This window comes from Ranitomeya variabilis, chromosome 4 (assembly GCF_051348905.1).
Source record: "Ranitomeya variabilis isolate aRanVar5 chromosome 4, aRanVar5.hap1, whole genome shotgun sequence".
NCBI classification, from domain to species: domain Eukaryota; kingdom Metazoa; phylum Chordata; class Amphibia; order Anura; family Dendrobatidae; genus Ranitomeya; species Ranitomeya variabilis.
The window spans coordinates 564,370,314-564,390,771 of NC_135235.1; the positions used below are offsets into that span (position 1 = coordinate 564,370,314).

The following is a 20,458-nucleotide window of genomic DNA, read 5'->3' on the forward strand; positions in this document are numbered from 1 at the left end:
CACAGAAAGGGGAGCGAGAGTGGTGTAGATGGAGGCAGCAGGGGACGTATGTGAGTGCTATGTAGAGTGCAAGTTGCCAGAAAGCTGCTCTGAAGATGTCGGACCGGAGCGAGAAAGTGTGAGACCGTCACAAGTGGGGTAGTAATGCCAGCAATGGCTTACTACCAGAGAGCAGTGCAGGATTCTACATACTGAGGCTTCAAGGGGACTGGATATAGGGAGTGAGCTCCTTCTTGGAGGCACCCTGGCAACTATACAACTAAGGGGTCTGTATGCATTTTGGGATCTGACGTCATGGGTAGTAATGGGCGAACCCGTAAATGTTTGGGCCCAGTGTGTTTGGCCAAACATCTAAAAAAAAAGTTTGGCTTGGGTATCAGAACAGTGCCCGAACCCAGACCCCATTCAAATGAATGGGGGGCCTGAACATCCATTGTTTGCCACGCTGTCATCTGCATGACAGGGCAGCAAACAGGGGCTCTGATCAGCAGTAAGATCATTACCGCCGGTTACCTCCAATCACAGGTGTCAGCTGATGAGAGAGTACTACTCCCATCAGCCTACGCCTGCTGTCACTGATAACAGCGAGAGCAGTCACTGCTGAAGGGAGTAGTCATCAGCTGCCACCTGTGCTATAAATAATTAAAAAAGACGTGGTGTCTCTTCTATTTTTGATAACCAGCGCAGGCAAAACTGACCACTTAGTGGTGCTGAACTCAGTGATTGGCTGCAGTGCTGTCAAAATTATGTGAGCACCTTAAAAGACACCACGAGCAGCAGCAGAGACTCTGTGCTGAACCTGGGGAGGATGAGTAAAGCAGGGTTTGTTTTTAAACAAACTGTGTCTGGGAATGGGTTTTCTGAAACAGAAAACCCCTTTAACCTGTATAACTGTTTGCAGTGGTAAAACTTTTCATAAGCTTCAGTTTCTCACCCCTGGAATAGGAAGAGGTTGATGCAGTTGTAACTCTTCGTTAAAAAGTTTCCCAAGACTCTGTTAGGGTAGCCACACTTGATCTGGTAAGCTGACAGACCAAAATACACACATTTCACAAAGTACCACAACTGCGCCACGCTATTTGTATTAAATCTCCTGCAAAACAGATAAAATAGAAGAATGAGGATGTGGAAATCATATAGAAAGAATTCACATGATACCTACTGTAGGTCATGGCGAAAAGAAAACGTTGCAAATTCATGTTGTGTGATTAAATTAGGTCATATATTGGCTTTCTCATTGTGTAGGACTCTACTTGTTTGTTTTATATCAAGGAAGATGCATCAATGTGACTGAAAGATACGCTCAGGAAAAGTAGATTTTTGGTACTCACCGTAAAATCTATTTCTCTTAGTCTTCATTGGGGACACAGAACCATGGGATAGTCTGCTGCCACCTGGAGACTGACACTATTATTGCAATTTAAATTAAATTGGGTCCTCCCCAGCAGTCTATACCTCGCCTTCTGGAGTCAGGCTTCCTCAATGTGTGAGAAAGCAGTAGGAGGAAAAAACAAAACAAAGGAATGCAAAAAGAATTAAGGCAAGAATGAAACATAACTGCACACCCAACTGGGCAGCCAAGGGAGGGTGCAGTGTCCCCCAATGAAGACTACGAGAAACAGATTTTATGGTGAGTACCCAAAAATCTACTTTTCTCATTGGGGCACAGAACCATGGGGCGTGCTAAAGTAGTTCCTAAGGTGGGAAGATAATTAAATATCCTACTGTTACCACCCAATCTTTCTGCCTTAACTCAAGCAGATGTCTGGGCTGCTGCCGCCTACAGTATCTTCCTACCAAGACTCACATCTGCCGAGGCAAAAGTGTGGACGCTGTAAAACTTAGAAAAGGTATGCACTGATGCCCAGTGGCTGGGTTACAGAGCTGTAAAGCCAATGCTTGATTACATATCGCCCATGGGAGCTCCCACTGCCCACGTAGAGTGCGCCCTAATCCTGAACCGGGCCACTCTGGCCTTGGCTTTAAACAGTAGGCTTGAATAATAGCCATTTTGATCCAGTGGGCAATTGTCCCCTTGGAAGTTGCCTGACTCTTACGAGGGCCATCTGGTATGATAAACAAGGAATCGGATCGCCTAAATGAGGCAGTGCCTGATAAATAGTACCTACTGGCCCTGACAACGTCCAACTTGTGCAAATTCTTCTCAATAGGATGAGATGGTGCTGGAGAATAAGATGGTAAAACAATGTCTCATTAAGGTGAAAATTCAAAATCACTTTGGAGAGGAAGGATGGAACTTGCCTCAACACTACCTTATCCTGATGCAGAATAAGATAAGGAGAACAGCAGGAAAAAGCCACTAGCTCTGAAAACATAGTGATAGAAGTGATGACTAACCTAAGATAGGTCTGAGACAAACCTTGCCTCCAACAGACACTGAAAAAACTGAGGAAGCCTGACTATAGCAGGCGAGGTATAATCTGCTGGGGAGGAGGCAGTTTTATTTAAATTGCAATAATAGTGTCAGCCTCTAGGTGGCAGTAGACTATCCAATAGTTCTGTGTCCGCTAATGAGACAAACGAGAAAGTTCCTATTTGTGGGATTCAAACACATCCCTAATTCAATATGGACTCATTATGAATAATACTGCTCAGTATGTCTGAATTATTACTGTTTGGAGAGAAATTGAACTACATAAAACGGCCAATACTGACAACATACTAATTCAATAGTTGGATGCATATATATTTTACACCTTTCCTGAAAAACTTAAATGGGTGTTTTGGATCTGCAAAACAGATGAAACTAGCGCATACTGTATATGTGGCATTTTTTGTAAATAGACTGCACATATGTAAATATACTGTGCTTTCGAAGGTATTCACCTCCCTTGGCATTTTCTTTTTATTGTGATGCAAACAACAAATAGGACAAAACAACTGAAAACTTCAGTGTGCATAAGTATTTACCCCCGTAAAGTCAGTACTTTGTAGAGTCTCCTTTTGTGGCAATTACAGCTGCAAGTTGGTTTGGATAAATCTCTATGAGCTTTCCACATCTTGCCACTGGGATTTTTGCCCATTCCTCAAGGTAATACTGCTCTTGCTCCTTCAAGTTAGATGGTTTCATCTGGTGAACAGCAATCTTTAAGTCTGACCACAGATTCTCAATTGGATTGAGGTATGGGCTTTGACTAGGCCTCTCCAAAACATTTACACGTTTTCCCTTTAATAACTTGAGAGTTTCTTTAGCAGTATGCTTTGGGTCATTGTCTTGTTGGAAGGTGAACCTCCATCTCAGTCTCAAATGACTGACAGACTGTAACAGGTTTTGCTCAAGAATACCCCTGTGTTTCGCACCATCCATCTTCCCCTTGGCTGGACCATTTTCCCTGCCCCTGCTGCAGAAAAACATCCTCACAGTATGATGCTGCCACCACCATGTTTCACTGTGGGGATGGGGTTCTTGGGGTGATGAGTAAAGATGAGCAAATGTTTGTCAATCTCAAATTCGGCACGAACCTTGCACATTCGGATTAGTGTACACCATTATTCTCGATTCCTTGTTGTGCGTTGCCTGTTACCCCCTCAAGCTGTTGTGTAAGCATTTGGTTTTGCCTCCCATTGAATTCAATTGGGTTCAGATTAGATCGCCGAACATCCGGAAGTTCGCCGATCCAAGTTGAATCAAACCTTAAAGGGTTCGCTCATCTCTAGTAATGAGCTGTGTTGGTTTGGCACCAGACATGACGTTTACCTTGGCGGCCAAAAAGTTCAATTTTGGTCTCATCTGATCACAGAATGTAAGAGAAGAAAACTGGCGCACTACCAATGTATAATATATCAGGGGTGCAAACTAGTGGTAATAAAGTCTAGAACAAGAAGAGTAAGAAAACCACCATGGGTAATGCACACCACTACTGAATGATGTATAAAAAGGTAAACTTTTATTTGACAAACCGCATAAAAACAATTATTGTTTTTAATTGTTTTTATGCGGTTTGTCAAATAAAAGTTTACCTTTTTATACATCATTCAGTACTGGTGTGCATTCTCCTTGGTGGTTTTCTTACTCTTCTTGTTCATCTGATCACAGCACCCTGCTCTATACATTTGGGGAGTCTCTCACATCTCTTTTTTGCAAACTCAAAACGAGCCTTTCAATTTTTGTGTGTAAGTAAAGGCCTTTTTCTTCCCACTCTTCCATAAAGGCCCCACTATGGAATGTACGGCTTATTGCAGTCGTATGGACAGATACTCCAGTCTCTGCTTTGGGAACTGCATCTCCTTCAGGGTTATCTTGGGTCTCTGTACTGCCTCTCTGATTAATGCCCTCCTTGCCTGGGCTGAGAGGTTTGGTAGGTGGCCCTCCCATGGCAAGTTTGTTGTGCTACCATGTTCTTTCCTTTTGATGATAATGAATTTGATGATGCTTCGGGGGGTTATCAAGCATTGGGACATTTTTTTAGAACCCAACCGTGACTTTTACTTCTTAACACCTTTGTGCCTGACTTGTTTGGAGATCTCTTTGGTCTTCATGGTGTTGTTTGGTTAGTGGTGCCTCTTGCTTAATGGTGTTGCAGCCTCTATGGCCTTTCAGAAAAGGTGTATAAATGCTGACAGACCATGTGACACGTAGACTGCATACGGGTGGACTTCCTTTCACTAAGAATGTGACTTATGAAGGTAATTGCTTGTGCCAAATTTTGAGGGGATTCAACGCAAAAAAGGGTGAATACATATGCACATGCCAATTTTTAGTTAATTGATCCCATAAATGTAATTTATACCTCATTTTTCTCACTTCACTTCACCAATCTAGACTATTTAGTGCTGATGCAACACACACAAATCGGATTACAAAAATATTTAAACATAGGTTTTAATGTAACAAAATAGATAAAAAGCCAAGGGAGTGGATACTTTTGCTAGTCAATATATATGTATTTTAATGAGTAATATGATTGCATCAGTTTAAAGGAGTTCGCCAAGGTTGGAAAAAAATAAAGAAAAAAAGAAAATACCTTTAATCAGGAAATAACTTTCATTATGTCTGTGGAGGTAATTACTACATTTGAATGGATGCCGTCTTGTTACACTCACGGATTCCTATCTTAAAATGTTACCAGGACAGGTGTCTGTGAGCATGTGCAGTAGGAAGCTTGGAAGTTGGAAGACGTGCCCTAGTGGATAGGTGATCTAACACTGAAGATAGCAGTGCTGAGGTAAGAAGAGGCTTCTCACACTGCTGTACACTCTATCTGATCCAACACTGGAGATTCATGGGGTGCTGAGGTAAGAAGAGGCTGCTCACACTGTGTACACCCTGTCTATCTGATCTAATACTGGAGATACCAGGGATGCTGGGGTAAGACGAGGCTGCTCACACTGTGTACACCCTATCTGATCTAATACTGGAGATACCAGGGATGCTGGGGTAAGACGAGGCTGCTCACACTGTGTACACCCTCTCTATCTGATCTAATACTGGAGATACCAGAGGTGCTGAGGTAAGAAAAGACTGCTCACACTGTGTACACCCTGTCTATCTGAACTAATACTGGAGATACCAGAGGTGCTGAGGTAAGAAGAGGCTGCTCACACTGCTGTCCACCCTGTCTATCTGAACTAATACTGGAGATACCAGAGGTGCTGAGGTAAGAAGAGGCTGCTCACACTGCTGTCCGCCCTGTCTATCTGATCTAATACTGGAGATACCAGACATGCTGAGGTAAGAAGAGGCTGCTCACACTGTGTACACCCTGTCTATCTGATCTAATACTGGAGATACCAGGAGTGCTGAGATAAGAAGAGGCTGCTCACACTGCTGTACACTCTATCTGATCCAACACTGGATATTCCTGGGGTGCTGAGGTAAGAAGAGGCCGCTCACACTGTGTACACCCTGTCTATCTGATCTAATACTGGAGATACCAGGGATGCTGGGGTAAGAAGAGGCTGCTCACACTGCTATCCACCCTGTCTATCTGATCTAATACTGGAGATACCAGGAGTGCTGAGGTAAGAAGAGGCTGCTCACACTGCTGTCTACCCGATCTAATACTGGAGACACCAGGGGTCCAGAGGTAAGAACAGATTGCTCACACTGCTATCTACTCTGTCTATCTGATCTTACAGTAGAGATACCAGAGGTGCTGAGGTAAGAAGATGCTGCTCACACTTGAGTCGACCCTGTATTTCTGATCTAATACTGGAGATACCAGGGGTGCTGATGAAAGAAGAGGCTGCTCACACTGCTGTCCACCCTGTCAATCTGATCTAATACTGGAGATACCAGGGGTACTGATGAAAGAAGAGGCTGCTCTCACTGCTGTTCACTCTGTCTATCTGAAGTAATACTGGAGATACCAGAGGTGTTGAGGTAAGACGAGGCTGCTCACACTGCTGTCCAACCTGTATAACTGATCTTATACTGAAAATACAAGTTTTTTTTAATGAGACAGGAGGTACACAAACTTGGCTTATTCTCCACTAACAAGAGGGTCTGCAGATCCCCATTGCTTGAATTGTTGGTAGTCCCAGTGGTCAGACACCAAAAGATAAGTACGTTATCTCCTTATGTATAGGAAAATCCCTTTAACATATTAAAGACATAAAAATAGATAAAATGGGATGAATGACAGAGCTGAAAAATCTCACTCTTAAATCGGTTAAGGAGTTTTGTAAAAAAAAATTTGTACAAAACTCTACCTTTCTGTGACTCCAGGAAGGATAAAAAACATCCAGAAGTGGATTCCAAAAACCAGGACAACCTGGAAGACACATTTTCCAAACATTGTCTTTCGCAAGTAGATGGCTCTGTCAACTATCATGGTGCCAAACTGTAGTAGAAGCATAACCAGAAAAGCCTCTGGAACTTGATCCTCAGATAGAGATTCTGTGATATCTGCTGCAGCAGAATGTTTCTGTGGATAAAAAATTCAGGCTTTCAATTTCAGCACTTAAAGCGTACCTGATGTTTCAGGTGACTTGAGAATAAGCAGATATATGTACATACATGACTATATATGACTGTATATCTGTGAATTGTTCACCAGGCTTTCTCTAATTTTCAGTTGTCTCTGTGCTAGCAGGTGGGGACTAGCTACTATGATGCCTCCTATACACAGAACACAGATACATGAAGAATATCCGCTTTCCAAGTTTCTATGTATCACTTGTTCAGAAGCAGTACTGAGCAGTGTAGATGTAATTTCAGCACTGGGATGAGATAAATACTGCAAAACAGCAGCATCATGGCCATGTCGTTCCCACTCTATCTACTTATTCCTCCACCTCTTCTTCCCCTCTCCTTATTAGGCAGCTATAATCCAATCCCTACGTGAGCTGACAATCCATCTCATCTTGAGGAAGATGGATTATAGCTGAATTTTTGGGTTAAATAAAAAAAATCAATGCAGGAGCAGGAGAATCATTTTTTCATAACTAGAGAAAGATGTATATATCTCTGATAATATATACATCTATACATATATAATATATTTTTGGACAAACACGATCTTGAGAGAAAATAACTCATTTTCCTAAACAATACTTACCCCAAATGCCCAGTACCCGAAGATGACAATGATAAAATTAATTACATCGACCAGGAACATAATTGCATAGACGTCACACACTGGACTATATTCTGGGTGTATAATGTCATAGAAGAACTGTCTGATGGGCAAGTAGATCTGCAGGGCTCTGTAAAAAGATGAATGGTTCATATTATCTAATTACAAAACTGAAGTCAAACCCTAAAAATCAGATCTTGGAAGGACTGATTACTTTGCTTGTTTTTCCCTATATATGCAATTATAAAATGTTACATTTTCACCGCCAGTTTCTTCAGTTTTATCCACTGCTGCTTTAGCCTTTCCTTCATTGTCTGACGTTTCTTTTTTGGGTTACGTCTGAAACAGTTCCACCTCCTCTTAGCGTCTTTCTTCTGAGGAGTACCTGAGAGGTTAACGGAGATGTAGCCAAACAGAGGATGGAATAGATTACACATACATACAGGACCGCCATCAGGGCATTACTGCTCTTACTGGCGTATGGGGCCCTGTGAGCAGAGGAGGCCTGGACTGGGCCTTCTCTTTTCTGCTGACCGGGCCCCAGCAGTAGGATTCTGCTGGTTCAGTAACTGAACGTGCATCCTCGGACACACATTCTGTTAAAATCTATATGGCCATACGGGAAGACTTCACAAACGGCAATCGTTAACAGCTGCCAGCCAATCAGAGGCTGGCAGCTGGCGTCACGCGCACATCAGCGGTGTATGACGTCACTGCCATACGCCAGCGCTTCCGCACCCCAGATGAAGCTGGGAGAGGACACCGCTGGACTTCGGCCAGGTAAGGAAAAACTTTTTTTTGGTAAAGTCTCACTATAGGGGCAGTATGTAGAGACATGGGGGCAGTTTGAAGAGACATGGGGGTAGTGTGTAGAGACATGAGGGCAGTATGGAGAGTCATGAGGGCAGTATGGAGAGACAAGGGGGCATAATGGAGACACATGATGGCAGAATGGATAGACATGGGGCAGTGTGGAGAGTCATGGGGCAGAATGGAGAGACATGAGGGCAGTATGGAGAGACATGGGGCAGAATGGAGAGACAGGGGGGAAGTAAGGAGAGACATGGGGCAGAATGGAGAGAAATGAGGGCAGTATGGAGATACATAGAGGGCAGTATGGAGAGACATGGGGCAGAATGGAGAAAAAGGAGGACAGTATGGAGAGACATGGGGGCAGTATTGAAAGACACGGGGGGCAGTATGGAGAGTCATGGGGCAGTATGGAAAGACACCTGAGGGCAGTATGGAGAATGCATGGGGTAGAATGGGAGAACGCACGAGGCCAGGAATGAGAAATGTGAGGTCCAGAATGGAGTACATATGAGAACAGGATGTGTGACATTATTACTTTAGGGGCTAATTAATGGATATTATTACTGATGTGATGTATTTTATTTTTGAGGATACTGTTTTCAGTGTGGGGGACGAGAGGTCCTGTTACTGTGCAGTGCGACACTGTCGCTTTTTTCCCTCATCTGGCGTAGAGTAGACGATGGGGAAAAATTGAGGAATGTGCTCTATATAATTGTGTTATTTTCTGCAGAGATGACTCCTGGCTAGAAGAAGTGATAGCGGTCTGTGCTGGATGAAAAGGAAGGACTTCAACTAGAGACGTCGCTGGTGAGTCAGTGTGTTACCTGTACACTGACAATATACACTGTATAATATATTCAGAACTCTTGGGTGTAATGTCACCGGTGATCACTGTATTACCTGTACACTGACACTATATACAGAGCTCCTGTGTATAATGTCACTGGTGATCACTGTATTATCTGTACACTGACGCTATATACAGAGTTCCTGGGTAGAATGTCACCAGTGATCCTTGTATTACCTGTATAATGACACTATATACAGAGCCCCTGTGTATAATCTCATTGGTGATCACTGTATTACCTGTACACTATATACAGAGCTTCTGTGTATAACATCACCTGTTATCCCTGTATTACCTGTACACTGACACTAAATACAGAGATCCTGTGTATAATGTCACTGGTGATCACTGCATTACCTGTACACTGACACTATATACAGAGCTCCTGAGTATAATGTCACTGGTGATCACTGTATTACCTGTACACTAACACTATATACAGAGCTCCTGTGTATAATGTCACTGGTGTTCACTGTATTATCTGTACACTGACACTGTATACAGAGCTCCTGTGTATAATGTCACCGGTGATCACTGTATTACCTGTACACTGACCCTATATACTGTGTACTATGTACAAAGCTACTGTGTATAATGTAATTTATGGTAATATTAGTATTGTGGGAGTTTTATTATTGATGATCAGTATTGTAGTATTCTGTCACTATGTGGTGGTAATATGTGGTCTAGTCATGATGTAACAGTATTTGTACCTTGTACTGTATGTGGTATTATTGGTCACTATGCGGTAGTAATAGGTGGTCCGGCCATGGTGTGGCGGTATTTTTCCCTTGTATATGGTATGATTCTGTCACTATGTGGAGTTAATATGTGGTCTAGTCATTGTGTCACAATATTTGTCCCTTGTATGGGGTATTATTAATTCACTATGTGGTCTGGTCATGGTGTGGCGTATTTGTTCTTTGTATGTGGAATCATTTGGTCACTATGTGGTGGTAATATGTGGTCTGATCATGGTGTGGCGGTATTTGTCCCTTGTATGTGGTATTATTTGGCCACTATGTGGTAGTAATATGTGGTCTGGTCATGGTGTGACGGTATTTGTCCCTTGTATGTGGTATTATTGTTCATTTTAAAAAATGTATATGACACATTCCCTTAAAGAAACATGAATAAAAATATGACAAAAAAGGGTACAGGATATTTTTAAAAATGTTTAATAGGTTAGAGCAGAGTAGTGCCCAGGAAAAAGGGTCTACCTAGTCGTGGTGGTGGCTTAAAAAAAATCTTTTGGCCAAAACAAAAACTGCTGGCTATGAATGTGATCTGGTGTTGTCTGGGAACTGTTAATGTGTGATTGGTGAGGACGTGGTACAGAAGTAGAGTTTTTTTCAAGAGTGAGCGATGGGGCTGTGGACGGTTTGAGGAGTGGAGGCAGAGCTGGGGTGGAGCCTGGGAGGAGCCTCAAGGGGGCCCGGAAATGTTGCCAGTATGAGGCCCTGAAATTCCTGGTGGCAGCCCTGCATATATGCACGAGAATTTTCTTTGAATAAAACACCAATGTACCTTCAACCACTGGTTTTTGAGATGCTCTTCTCTTTCTAAAGACGTTCTTTGAAGCATTTTGATGTTTAAATAAATGCCAGGGAACCAGACCGCTGTCGGTATCATCTTCTTCTTTACTTCCTCGTTTCTTTTGCCTCTTAGTCTTCTTCTTCTTTTTAGACTCTGGTAGACAGACCTCCTTATTGTCCCACAGACCATGACACTATGTGAAAGAGTTATCATTACTACAATAATACATACAGAGCTGCCACATTTATACCTCTGATGATTGTATACGATCATTAGCAGACAGGTCAATTTGTCTTTTACAGCTCTGCACCAGATAATAAAAAACCTAATTTTTGCATCCAGCTGTATTACAATAGAACTGATGGTATATGTTACTACTCAAAGCTTACTTTAAGGATAGACCGATGCAAAAACAGGGCAAGAAGCTGTATCAGGTCAAAGTGTACATAGCCATCTTTCTTTTCAATGCCAATTATGTTGGGGAGACGGAACGGTTTGTCTGCATTCATACTCCGATACACTGTCGATGTCCATGGAAAAAAGCCAAACTGGAAAGAATACTTTATGACAACTGTAATCTAGGAAGATATTTAGTAAAAAAAAAATAAGCTATAGTCACAAAATAATGAAATAAAGCAAAACATTGAAAGCAAGAGAACTTAAACTGTAATACTCCCAAAATTGATGAATGGCATCTATCATAGTGTTACTCACTTGTCTCAACTCCAGCTCTGCTCCCTTGTCCTATGGCCACCTCCCTTTGCTGTTCTCCACGTTGGGTTTCACAAGTTGCCCAAAAACCTTCACTGACATTACCCAAGGCCACTTAGGGCAGACTTAGACACTCGTGTGTATATGACTATTGAGCTGCAGCAACCTCTTGGATTATGTATAAGGTGCTCTGGGTGACCCACCAGGTAGGCAGATTACACCAAGGTTCACCATGCGCCATGCCCATCCACCCCTGGGTCACCACAAGTTAATCGCAACTGAGCTCCAACAAAGACTATCCAGACCACCAGAGCTTCCCTCCTCTCTTCTCAGAGGACTTCAGCTTTTCTTCTCAGCCCAGAGACATAACTTTTCATATATGGTGGCTGTCTGTATCCAACTGCTATCTCACATGTATGTCTAGCATTAGTCTAAGGCTACACAGTGACATATATTTCCTGAATCAAAGCCTCGCCACATCTAGAATACAGAATAGTAATTTGCTGAAGTTCATACCTCAGTATAAATAATGGCCGTCATCCAAAAGCGTTTAGTTGGTCTAGGCACAGACAACATGGCCCATAGGAAAATGAGAATCGGCAGAATCAAGGACAGGATAGATGCCGACATCATGTGATTAAGAATGATGACAAAATAGCAAAGCATTTCAGACTTTGATACAATGGTATTATACAGGGCAAAGACGAGGCGCAGGGGGCGCGGGAGAGTCTGAAAAAACTTGTCCGACTCCTCCAGCTCTTCATCACAATACATCCTGGGGATCAAAAGAGAGAAGAATACATGATATCGGGATCAAAGTGGAACATTCGCTGGTACATAAAGTATTATATATCTGTATATTATATAAATATATTTATAATAGAAATTATATATATAATTTACCAAAGTAGTTAATCACCACTAAATAGAAAGATAAAGGACACATTATACTTGCCAAAAATATAAAAGTACTAACCAGGGCCGGGACAAGGGGTAGGCAGGTTAGGCACCAGCCTAGGGCGGTAACTCCTGCCTTCCCAAGGAGGGCGCACTTGGGAAAAAAGAAAGTGCCATGGCTAAATGTCTGCAGCCACCCATCATCTTCCGCCGGCTGCAGACATTCAGCACAGTGACGGCCAATGCACAGGCACGGAGGTGAGCGATGTCAGTCACTGATACTGCTCACCCTTCTCTGTCCTGTGCCCCGGCCATGCCTTGCCAATGAAAGGGGAATATAGGAGGGACTGCCTGTGTGGGAGTTTCAATGCCTTGCCTAAATGGGTTGTCCAGGACTGAGTTATTGATGGACTTAGGTAAGGTCATCAATATCAGATGGGTAGGTGTCCATTATCTGACACCCACACACATCAACTGATAGTAGGTCCTCAGGTGGCATGATCTATACAGTGTGTTGGCCGTTCTCTGGTCCTGCTGAAGTAAATAAGAGCTGAGCTGCAGAACCTGGGAACTGCCACTATGCAGAGTATGGAGCTGTTCTGGCTCTGTACACTGTGTACAATTGTGACTGCTCAGAGCGGGTAAGGCCCACTGATCTGATATTGATGATAAGGATAGGTCATCAGTTTGTAAGTCCTAGAAGACCTCTGTAAATATTCATACTTCATTACATTAGCAAATACTTATTATTATTATGCTTTGTTTGTGTCATATTGCCATCATATTCCTCAGTGCTTTATATACATCATCACTTTACCCATTGGGGCTCACAATCTAGATTCCCTGTCAGTATGTCTTTTGGAGTGTGGGAGGAAGCCAGAGTACGGGGAGGAAACCCACGCAAACACTGGGAGAACATACACACTCCTTGCAGATGTTGTCCTTGGTGGGATTTGAACCCAGGGCCATAGATCTACAAGGCTGCAGTGCTAACCACTGAGCCACTTACTAACCTAATGAAGCTGCCTTACAAATACACATCCTAATCTCAGACAATTATACTAATTGAATCACTTGTCTTGCTATGCCCTTTTACCTGTTCAGCAGTAGTTCACTTGCAGTTAATAGCTGTGGGACCTCCGCCAGCGGCCTGCAGTCATCATCCAGTCCTTGGGTTGTTTCCTCCGCCTCAGTGGAAGGCTGCTCTCCCTTTAAAATAACTGTACTATATGACGGTGGGATATCTGTTCTTGTTTCTGTCATTTCTGCATCCCCTTCATATTCCTCATCTTCCTGACCCAGCCCCAATTTACCCTCCTCATGTAGGCTGTGAGAAAGGGAGGTAAACATTAAAGGAAAAACGCACATAACAAGAAAGTAAAAAATCTCTATATTTTCCACCACTAACATTCTGCTAAATGTAATCCCTTTGTTAGGGAACCCAAATCATGGGACGCCATTTACTTTTGTTAATCTCCACAGGTCCACTATTATGTGCAGTGGAATATATCCTTATGGTGCTGCTGTTCTGATACACAGCTTTATACATTGAGTAAAGGGGGTTCTCCATTTTCACAAAAATATCTTTAGATGTTCTAATACAAGTAACTAATATACCTGCATTAAAGAGGTTGTCCAGGACTGACATATTGATGGCCTATCTGTATGACAGGTCATTAATATGAGACCAGGGGAGATCCGACACCTGGCTCGCCCACCAATCAGCTTAATATTTCGATTATACAGCGTAAGTAAACCAGTCTCATCAGGTCTAAGAGATCTATTTAAAGGGAATCTGTCAGCATGGCAGGATATATGAATAGATAGTTTTTTAAAAGAAAAGCCCAACAAAGAAGCTGTCAGTCAAGCAAGGGGTGGTGTAACTGATCAGGGATTAGAACTGGAGTGATAGGTGTGGGAAGAGCTTCCACTCAACTAAAGCACTTCAGCCTCATTTGCATATTGATTCAAAGTCTGGACAGGTCATGTAGAGGTATTACTGGCCTCGTCATTCAAAGAGCTACATGAGCATAAAAATAGCTTGGGGGGGGGGGATCCTGCTGACAGATTCCTTTTAATATTGGATGCAGTTGGTTGCTAACTTTAGCTGCCTACATCTGCCACTAGGGGGAGCTTAACAGCATACTGCATACAACTCGTAGATTGAGCACAATAATAAAACAGTATGCAGCAAGTTACCCCTAGTAGCACATAAGGGAGCAAAAAAAGTTCATGGGTAAATTCACTTCCAAAAATGTATATTGTGTCCCCTTCCCACCACCTTCCCTATATTTAGCAATGCATTCATATGCAGCTATAAATAATTCATAGACACTAAAAAGTTAAATACTAGTGATGAGTGAACATGCTCGTTACTCGAGATTTCTCGAGCACGCTCGGGTGTCCTCCGAGTATTTTTTAGTGCTCGGAGATTTAGTTTTTCTTGCCGCAGCTGAATGATTTACATCTGTTAGCCAGCAAGTACATGTGGGGGTTGCCTGGTTGCTAGGGAATCCCCACACGTGGCTAACAGATGTAAATCATTCAGCTGCGGCGATGAAAACTAAATCTCCGAGCACTAAAAAATACTCGGAGGACCCCCGAGCGTGCTCGAGAAATCCCAAGTAGCGAGTATATTCGCTCATCGCTATTAAATATCTTTGTGGTCTGGATACAAATATTGAAGAAAATTGAATTACTGCTCGTCTATGAAACTGAGAATAAATCAATAAAACTACAGCATATGTTGAGAAAATACAATAAATCTTGATCATTTCCACTAGTCCGTTGCATTATTAGTTAGAATCTGGTGATTATATCACTCTCACTTTGGCACTGGTGGATTCTCTTGTATGTGATTTCTATAGGTTTGTGACCATATTGTGGTTGTCATCCTCTCAGATTTACCTTAAATCTAAACTATCAACAGACGTGGAATCAAAGGCGAGCATACGCTGGGGTTTTCGTAATTTCGGGATTTCATCAGGACCAGCAGGGTCCTCATAGGACAAAACCAAATCTTCTGTGACACAGCTGCCAAAACAACAATACCATCAAATATGCATATTATACACTGTATACCATAGCGGATTCAGTACACCTACAAGGTCGCCTGATGGATCTCATTTGTACCTGGAGACAAAACTGTCCTGAGACTGCTGCGATTCAATACTGAGGATCTTACAGATTTCCAGCTTCTTGGACTGAACCGTCTCCTCTCTGGTAAGACCAACATGGTCATCGTTCTCCTCACTGGACAGGGTTTGAGTTCTTGACAATTGCTTGGCTTTGTAATACTCAGATATACTTTCTTGAGAGGCTTCTTTGCCCTGAAATAAATCATCCATATTAATTCTTAGCATGAGAAACACAAATCTGTTCCAAAGCATACTAAACGTGACGGTATACCCTATCCAGGTTCCTCTGTAGCATGCAGCGTTCAATCCTCAGGACAGTGGCAATGTCCACACTATTTTTGCAGAAATTGTTTAGAGTCTCAATTGTGTCATCAGCGAGTGCTTGAATGAAGACCCAGGAGAACTTCACGATATTTATGACCCTTTGAACAATATTTTCTGTAATGAGGGAACGTAGATTAAGCCACTGATGGTTATAAGAAACCTATTAAATTATTGCATTGTCACATCATACCTGGTCCATCTACAGTATCCTCCTGACTTTCAGTCTGGGATTCATCTTGTTGGGGTTCCTCTGGTTTTTCTTGATTTCCTACTTGACATTCAACAAAAAAATGGCTTAAATGGTCAGTCATTGCAACAAACATGGCATAAATCAATAGTAATATAATCAAAAGAAATAAAATTATTTCTCAACTTATGAGCCATTTCTTCCCTTGCTCCTGAATTCATCATTCATACTGGAAAAAAGCTACAATTAATCTTTGTGAAAACAACAGACATTGTGATGAAGTGATGAAATTACAGCTGCCAGCTGAAGTCTATGGAGATGGTAAAAGGGAGGTAGGAGCACAGTGAGAGGAAAAAAAATGGACTTCCAGAGACCTGTACACAAATGATCTTGTAATTGCTTATCTAACCCAGTGCTGGATTTACAGCAACACTGCTTACTACAATTATATAATTTATCCATACTACTGCTGCTTCTGAACATGTGCTACATGGAGGCAGGAGAGCAGGACGTGTTCATGTCTGGGGGTGTGTGCGTATGGGAGAAATCAGAGCGGCCAATTTCCTTCCCCAGCTCAGAAACAAGTGAAAATTAGAGATGGAGTATTCAGTGAGTAAAACTGGAGGTTTATTGTACTAACAGAAAATGTGCAATCTGCATTCAAACAAAATTTGACAGGTGCATAAGTATGGGCACCCTTATCATTTTCTTGTTTCAAATACTCCTACCTACTTTTTACTGACTTACTAAAGCACTATTTTTGGGTTTTGTAACCTCATTGAGCTTTGAACTTCATAGCCAGGTGTATGCAATCATGAGAAAAGCTACTTAAAGTGGCCACTTGCAAGTTGTTCTCCTGTTTGAATCTCCTCTGAAGAGTGGCATCATGGGCTCCTCAAAACAACTGTCAAATGATCTGAAAACAAAGATTATTCAACATAGTTGTTCAGGGGAAGGATACAAAAAGCTGTCTAAGAGATTTAACCTGTCAATTTCCACTGTGAGGAACATAGTAAGGAAATGGAAGAACACAGGTACAGTTCTTGTTAAGGCCAGAAGTGGCAGGCCAAGAAAAACATCAGAAAGGCAGAGAAGAAGAATGGTGAGATTAGTCAAGGACAATCCTCAGACCACCTCCAGAGAGCTGCAGCATCAACTTGCTGCAGATGGTGTCACTGTGCATCGGTCAACTATACAACGAACTTTGCACAAGGAGAAGCTGTATGGGAGAGTGATGCAAAAGAAGCCGTTTCTGCAAGCACGCCACAAACAGAGTCGGCTGAGGTATGCAAAAGCACATTTGGAGAAGCCAATTTCTTTTTGGAAGAAGGTCCTGTGGACTGATGAAACCAAGATTGAGTTGTTTGGTCATACAAAAAGGCGTTATGCATGGCGGCAAAAAAACACAGCATTCCATGAAAAACACTTGCTACCCACAGTAAAATTTGGTGGAGGTTCCATCATGCTTTGGGGCTGTGTGGCCAATGCCGGCACCAGGAATCTTGTTAAAGTTGAGGGACGCATGGATTCTTCTCAGTATCAGCAGATTCTTGACAATAATGTTCATGAATCAGTGACAAAGTTGAAGTTACGCAGGGGATGGATCTTTCAGCAAGACAATGATCCAAAACACCGCTCCAAATCTACTCAGGCATTCATGCAGAGGAACAATTACACTGTTCTGGAATGGCCATCCCAGTCCCCAGACCTGAATATCATTGAACATCTGTGGGATCATTTGAAGAGGGCTGTCCATGCTCGGTGACCATAAAAATTAACTGAACTGGAATTGTTTTGTAAAGAGGAATAGTCAAAAATACCTTCATCCAGGATCCAGGAACTCATTAAAAGCTACAGGAAGCGACTAGAGGCTGTTATTTTTGCAAAAGGAGGATCTACTAAATATTAATGTCACTTTTCTGGTGAGGTGCCCATACTTATGCACCTGTCAAATTTTGTTTGAATGCAGATTGCACATTTTCTGTTAGTACAATAAACCTCATTTCAAGGCAGAAACATTACTGTGTCCAACAGTTATTAGATATATGAAACTGAAATACCGTAGCTGTTGCAAAAAAAAACTATTTTTATAAAACATTAAGCTTAAGATTAATAGGGGTGCCCAAACTTTTTCATATAACTGTAAATCATATATTGGGCAGCAATGGCGCTATTTCTCATGTACACATACACATGAAAGCTAATTTTTAAAAGACAACTAAAACACATATGTATTTTATGCTTTAAAATGGATGGGTGTAAATAAAAAATTGTAGAACGCAAGTCTGTTCTTGTTATAAATAAAATATATTACAAGCTAATTGATAATATGTAATAATTTGCAACAATTGGTCCATGCATTATATTACTGATCCTGAGTTATATCTTGTATTACACGCCAGAGCTGCACTCACAATTCTACTGAATAACTAATGTACTGCATTCACACAGTGACCCCACTAGAAGAATAGCGAGTGCAGCTCTAGCGTATAATGCAGGATGTAACTCAGGATCAGTACAGGATCAGTAGTGTATGTACACAGTGACTGCACCAGCAGAATAGTGAGTGCAGCTCTGGAGTATAATACAGGATATAACCCAGGATCAGTACAGGATAAGTAATGTAATGTATGCACACAGTGACTCCACCAGCAGAATAGTGAGTGCAGCTCTGGAGTATAATACAGGATGTAACTCAGGATCAATACAGGATAAGTAATGTAATGTATGTAACACAGTGACTCCACCAGCAGAATAGTGAGTGCAGCTCTGGAGTATAATACAGGATGTAACTCAGGATCAGTACAGGATAAGTAATATAATGTATGTACACATTGATTGCACCAGCAGAATAGTGAGTGCAGCTCTGGAGTATAATACAGGATGTAACTCAGGTTCAGTACAGGATAAGTAATGTAATGAATGTACAAGGTGACTCCTCCAGCAGAATAGTGAGTGCAGCTCTGGAGTACAATACGGGAGGTAACTCAGGATCACTACAGGATAAGTAATGTAATGTATGTACACAGTGACTCCTCCAGCAGAATAGTGAGTGCAGCTCTGGGGTATAATACAGATGTAACTCAGGATCAGTGCAGGATAAGTAATGTAATGTATGTACACAGTGACTCCTCCAGCAGAATAGTGAGTGCAGCTCTGGAGTATAATACAAGATACTGTATAATGAAGGATTAGTGAATTTTTATTAAAAAGATTAATTTTATGGATGGAAGTGTTGGAAAATCCTTTTTTCTTCTTCGGTTCTATAATAGCTAAGCTTCATCCCCAGGAATTGGCACCCACTCTTCACTTTTCCAGTGTATAATGAACAATGAAATAATGCAATTTCGAATTTTCAAAAAACCCATTTTGTAAGTACAATTTTGTATGTCAATCTTGTATGTCAGTTGTAAAATGGCATGAGTAGGTGAATTGTTGCAAGTTGTATAAACTTGCTAAAATGTGTGAGTAGCCAACTAAAAGGACGGCCCACACGCAAAAATTACAATTTCTCCTAACCCAGGATAACAAATGATTTTGCTCACAACATACCATCTGGTTGTTGCTTCTCCATCTCTTTGCGGATCTGCTCTTGGATGGTCAGCTCATCGTTCTTCCGTAGGTTCAGTGCAGATTTAGAGCTTGTGGTCCATGCTTCATAGGCTAGCTGGAGACAATATCAAAAGTGTAATATCAATATTTTACTTACAAGGAAACTCAGGTACAGATCAGTCATGCACTGTTCGACCTAGAACATTATTACTAGGCTTCAGCATAGAGGTCGCCACGCTGCCTACATTTTTTTAAAAACAGAATAGAGACGTACCGGTATGTAGGACATCAGCAAAGGTTATAAGGTCAACCTACCCTACAAGTGCCTGAATAATGAGGCTACAATCAGTAATGTGAACCAGTTCAAGCTTCCATGTTCTGGAGCCTGAGACCAAATGTTAGGTGCAAGACCCAAATCATTTACCTGAAATGCTGTTTTCTTTTTAGGGGGCTCCTCTTCCCTTTTTTCTTCCCGAGTTTCTTCTTCTTCGTCCTCGCTGTCTGTATCGAATAGGCTGTAGCTTCCACTACGAACCACTGAAAAATGCAATGATGGATTCAAAGTGAACCTGTCAGAACGTTTTTACTTATAGAAGTAATGTTTGGTTGTATAGAAGCAAAGAAGAAAAAAAAATTACGAGACTTCCATCCATAAAATTCATATTTTAATTAGAAATTCATTTAAAAACAGGAGGATCCGTCACGAGGATAAAACCCCATGATGGATCCTCTTGTTTTAAATGAATTTCTATTAAAAATATTAATTTTATGGATGGAAGTGTTGGAAAATCCTTTTTTCTTCTTCGGTTCTATAATAGCTGAGCTTTGCCAGCAGGAATTGGCATCCACTCTTCACTTTTCCAGTGTATACTGAACAATATTGGCATGGTAAGCTTCGTTATTTCTTCTTTTTTCT

General features: G+C 41.7%; 1 protein-coding gene across 1 annotated transcript in view; it reads right to left on the reverse strand.

Annotated features, from left to right (window-relative positions):
- Nucleotides 1-20,458, reverse strand: part of LOC143768116 (piezo-type mechanosensitive ion channel component 2-like) — a 164,249-nt gene that overhangs the window by 20,415 nt on the left and 123,376 nt on the right. The window contains exons 32-45 of the mRNA XM_077256803.1: nucleotides 19,967-20,079; nucleotides 19,543-19,657; nucleotides 15,994-16,071; nucleotides 15,751-15,917; nucleotides 15,475-15,671; nucleotides 15,250-15,375; nucleotides 13,439-13,669; nucleotides 11,962-12,220; nucleotides 11,124-11,312; nucleotides 10,726-10,927; nucleotides 7,794-7,923; nucleotides 7,521-7,668; nucleotides 6,673-6,887; nucleotides 935-1,093 (exon numbers count right to left, since the gene is read on the reverse strand). Coding sequence (XP_077112918.1) covers nucleotides 935-1,093; nucleotides 6,673-6,887; nucleotides 7,521-7,668; nucleotides 7,794-7,923; nucleotides 10,726-10,927; nucleotides 11,124-11,312; nucleotides 11,962-12,220; nucleotides 13,439-13,669; nucleotides 15,250-15,375; nucleotides 15,475-15,671; nucleotides 15,751-15,917; nucleotides 15,994-16,071; nucleotides 19,543-19,657; nucleotides 19,967-20,079 — 2,329 coding nt within the window. The remainder of the gene's footprint in view (nucleotides 1-934; nucleotides 1,094-6,672; nucleotides 6,888-7,520; nucleotides 7,669-7,793; nucleotides 7,924-10,725; nucleotides 10,928-11,123; nucleotides 11,313-11,961; nucleotides 12,221-13,438; nucleotides 13,670-15,249; nucleotides 15,376-15,474; nucleotides 15,672-15,750; nucleotides 15,918-15,993; nucleotides 16,072-19,542; nucleotides 19,658-19,966; nucleotides 20,080-20,458) is intronic.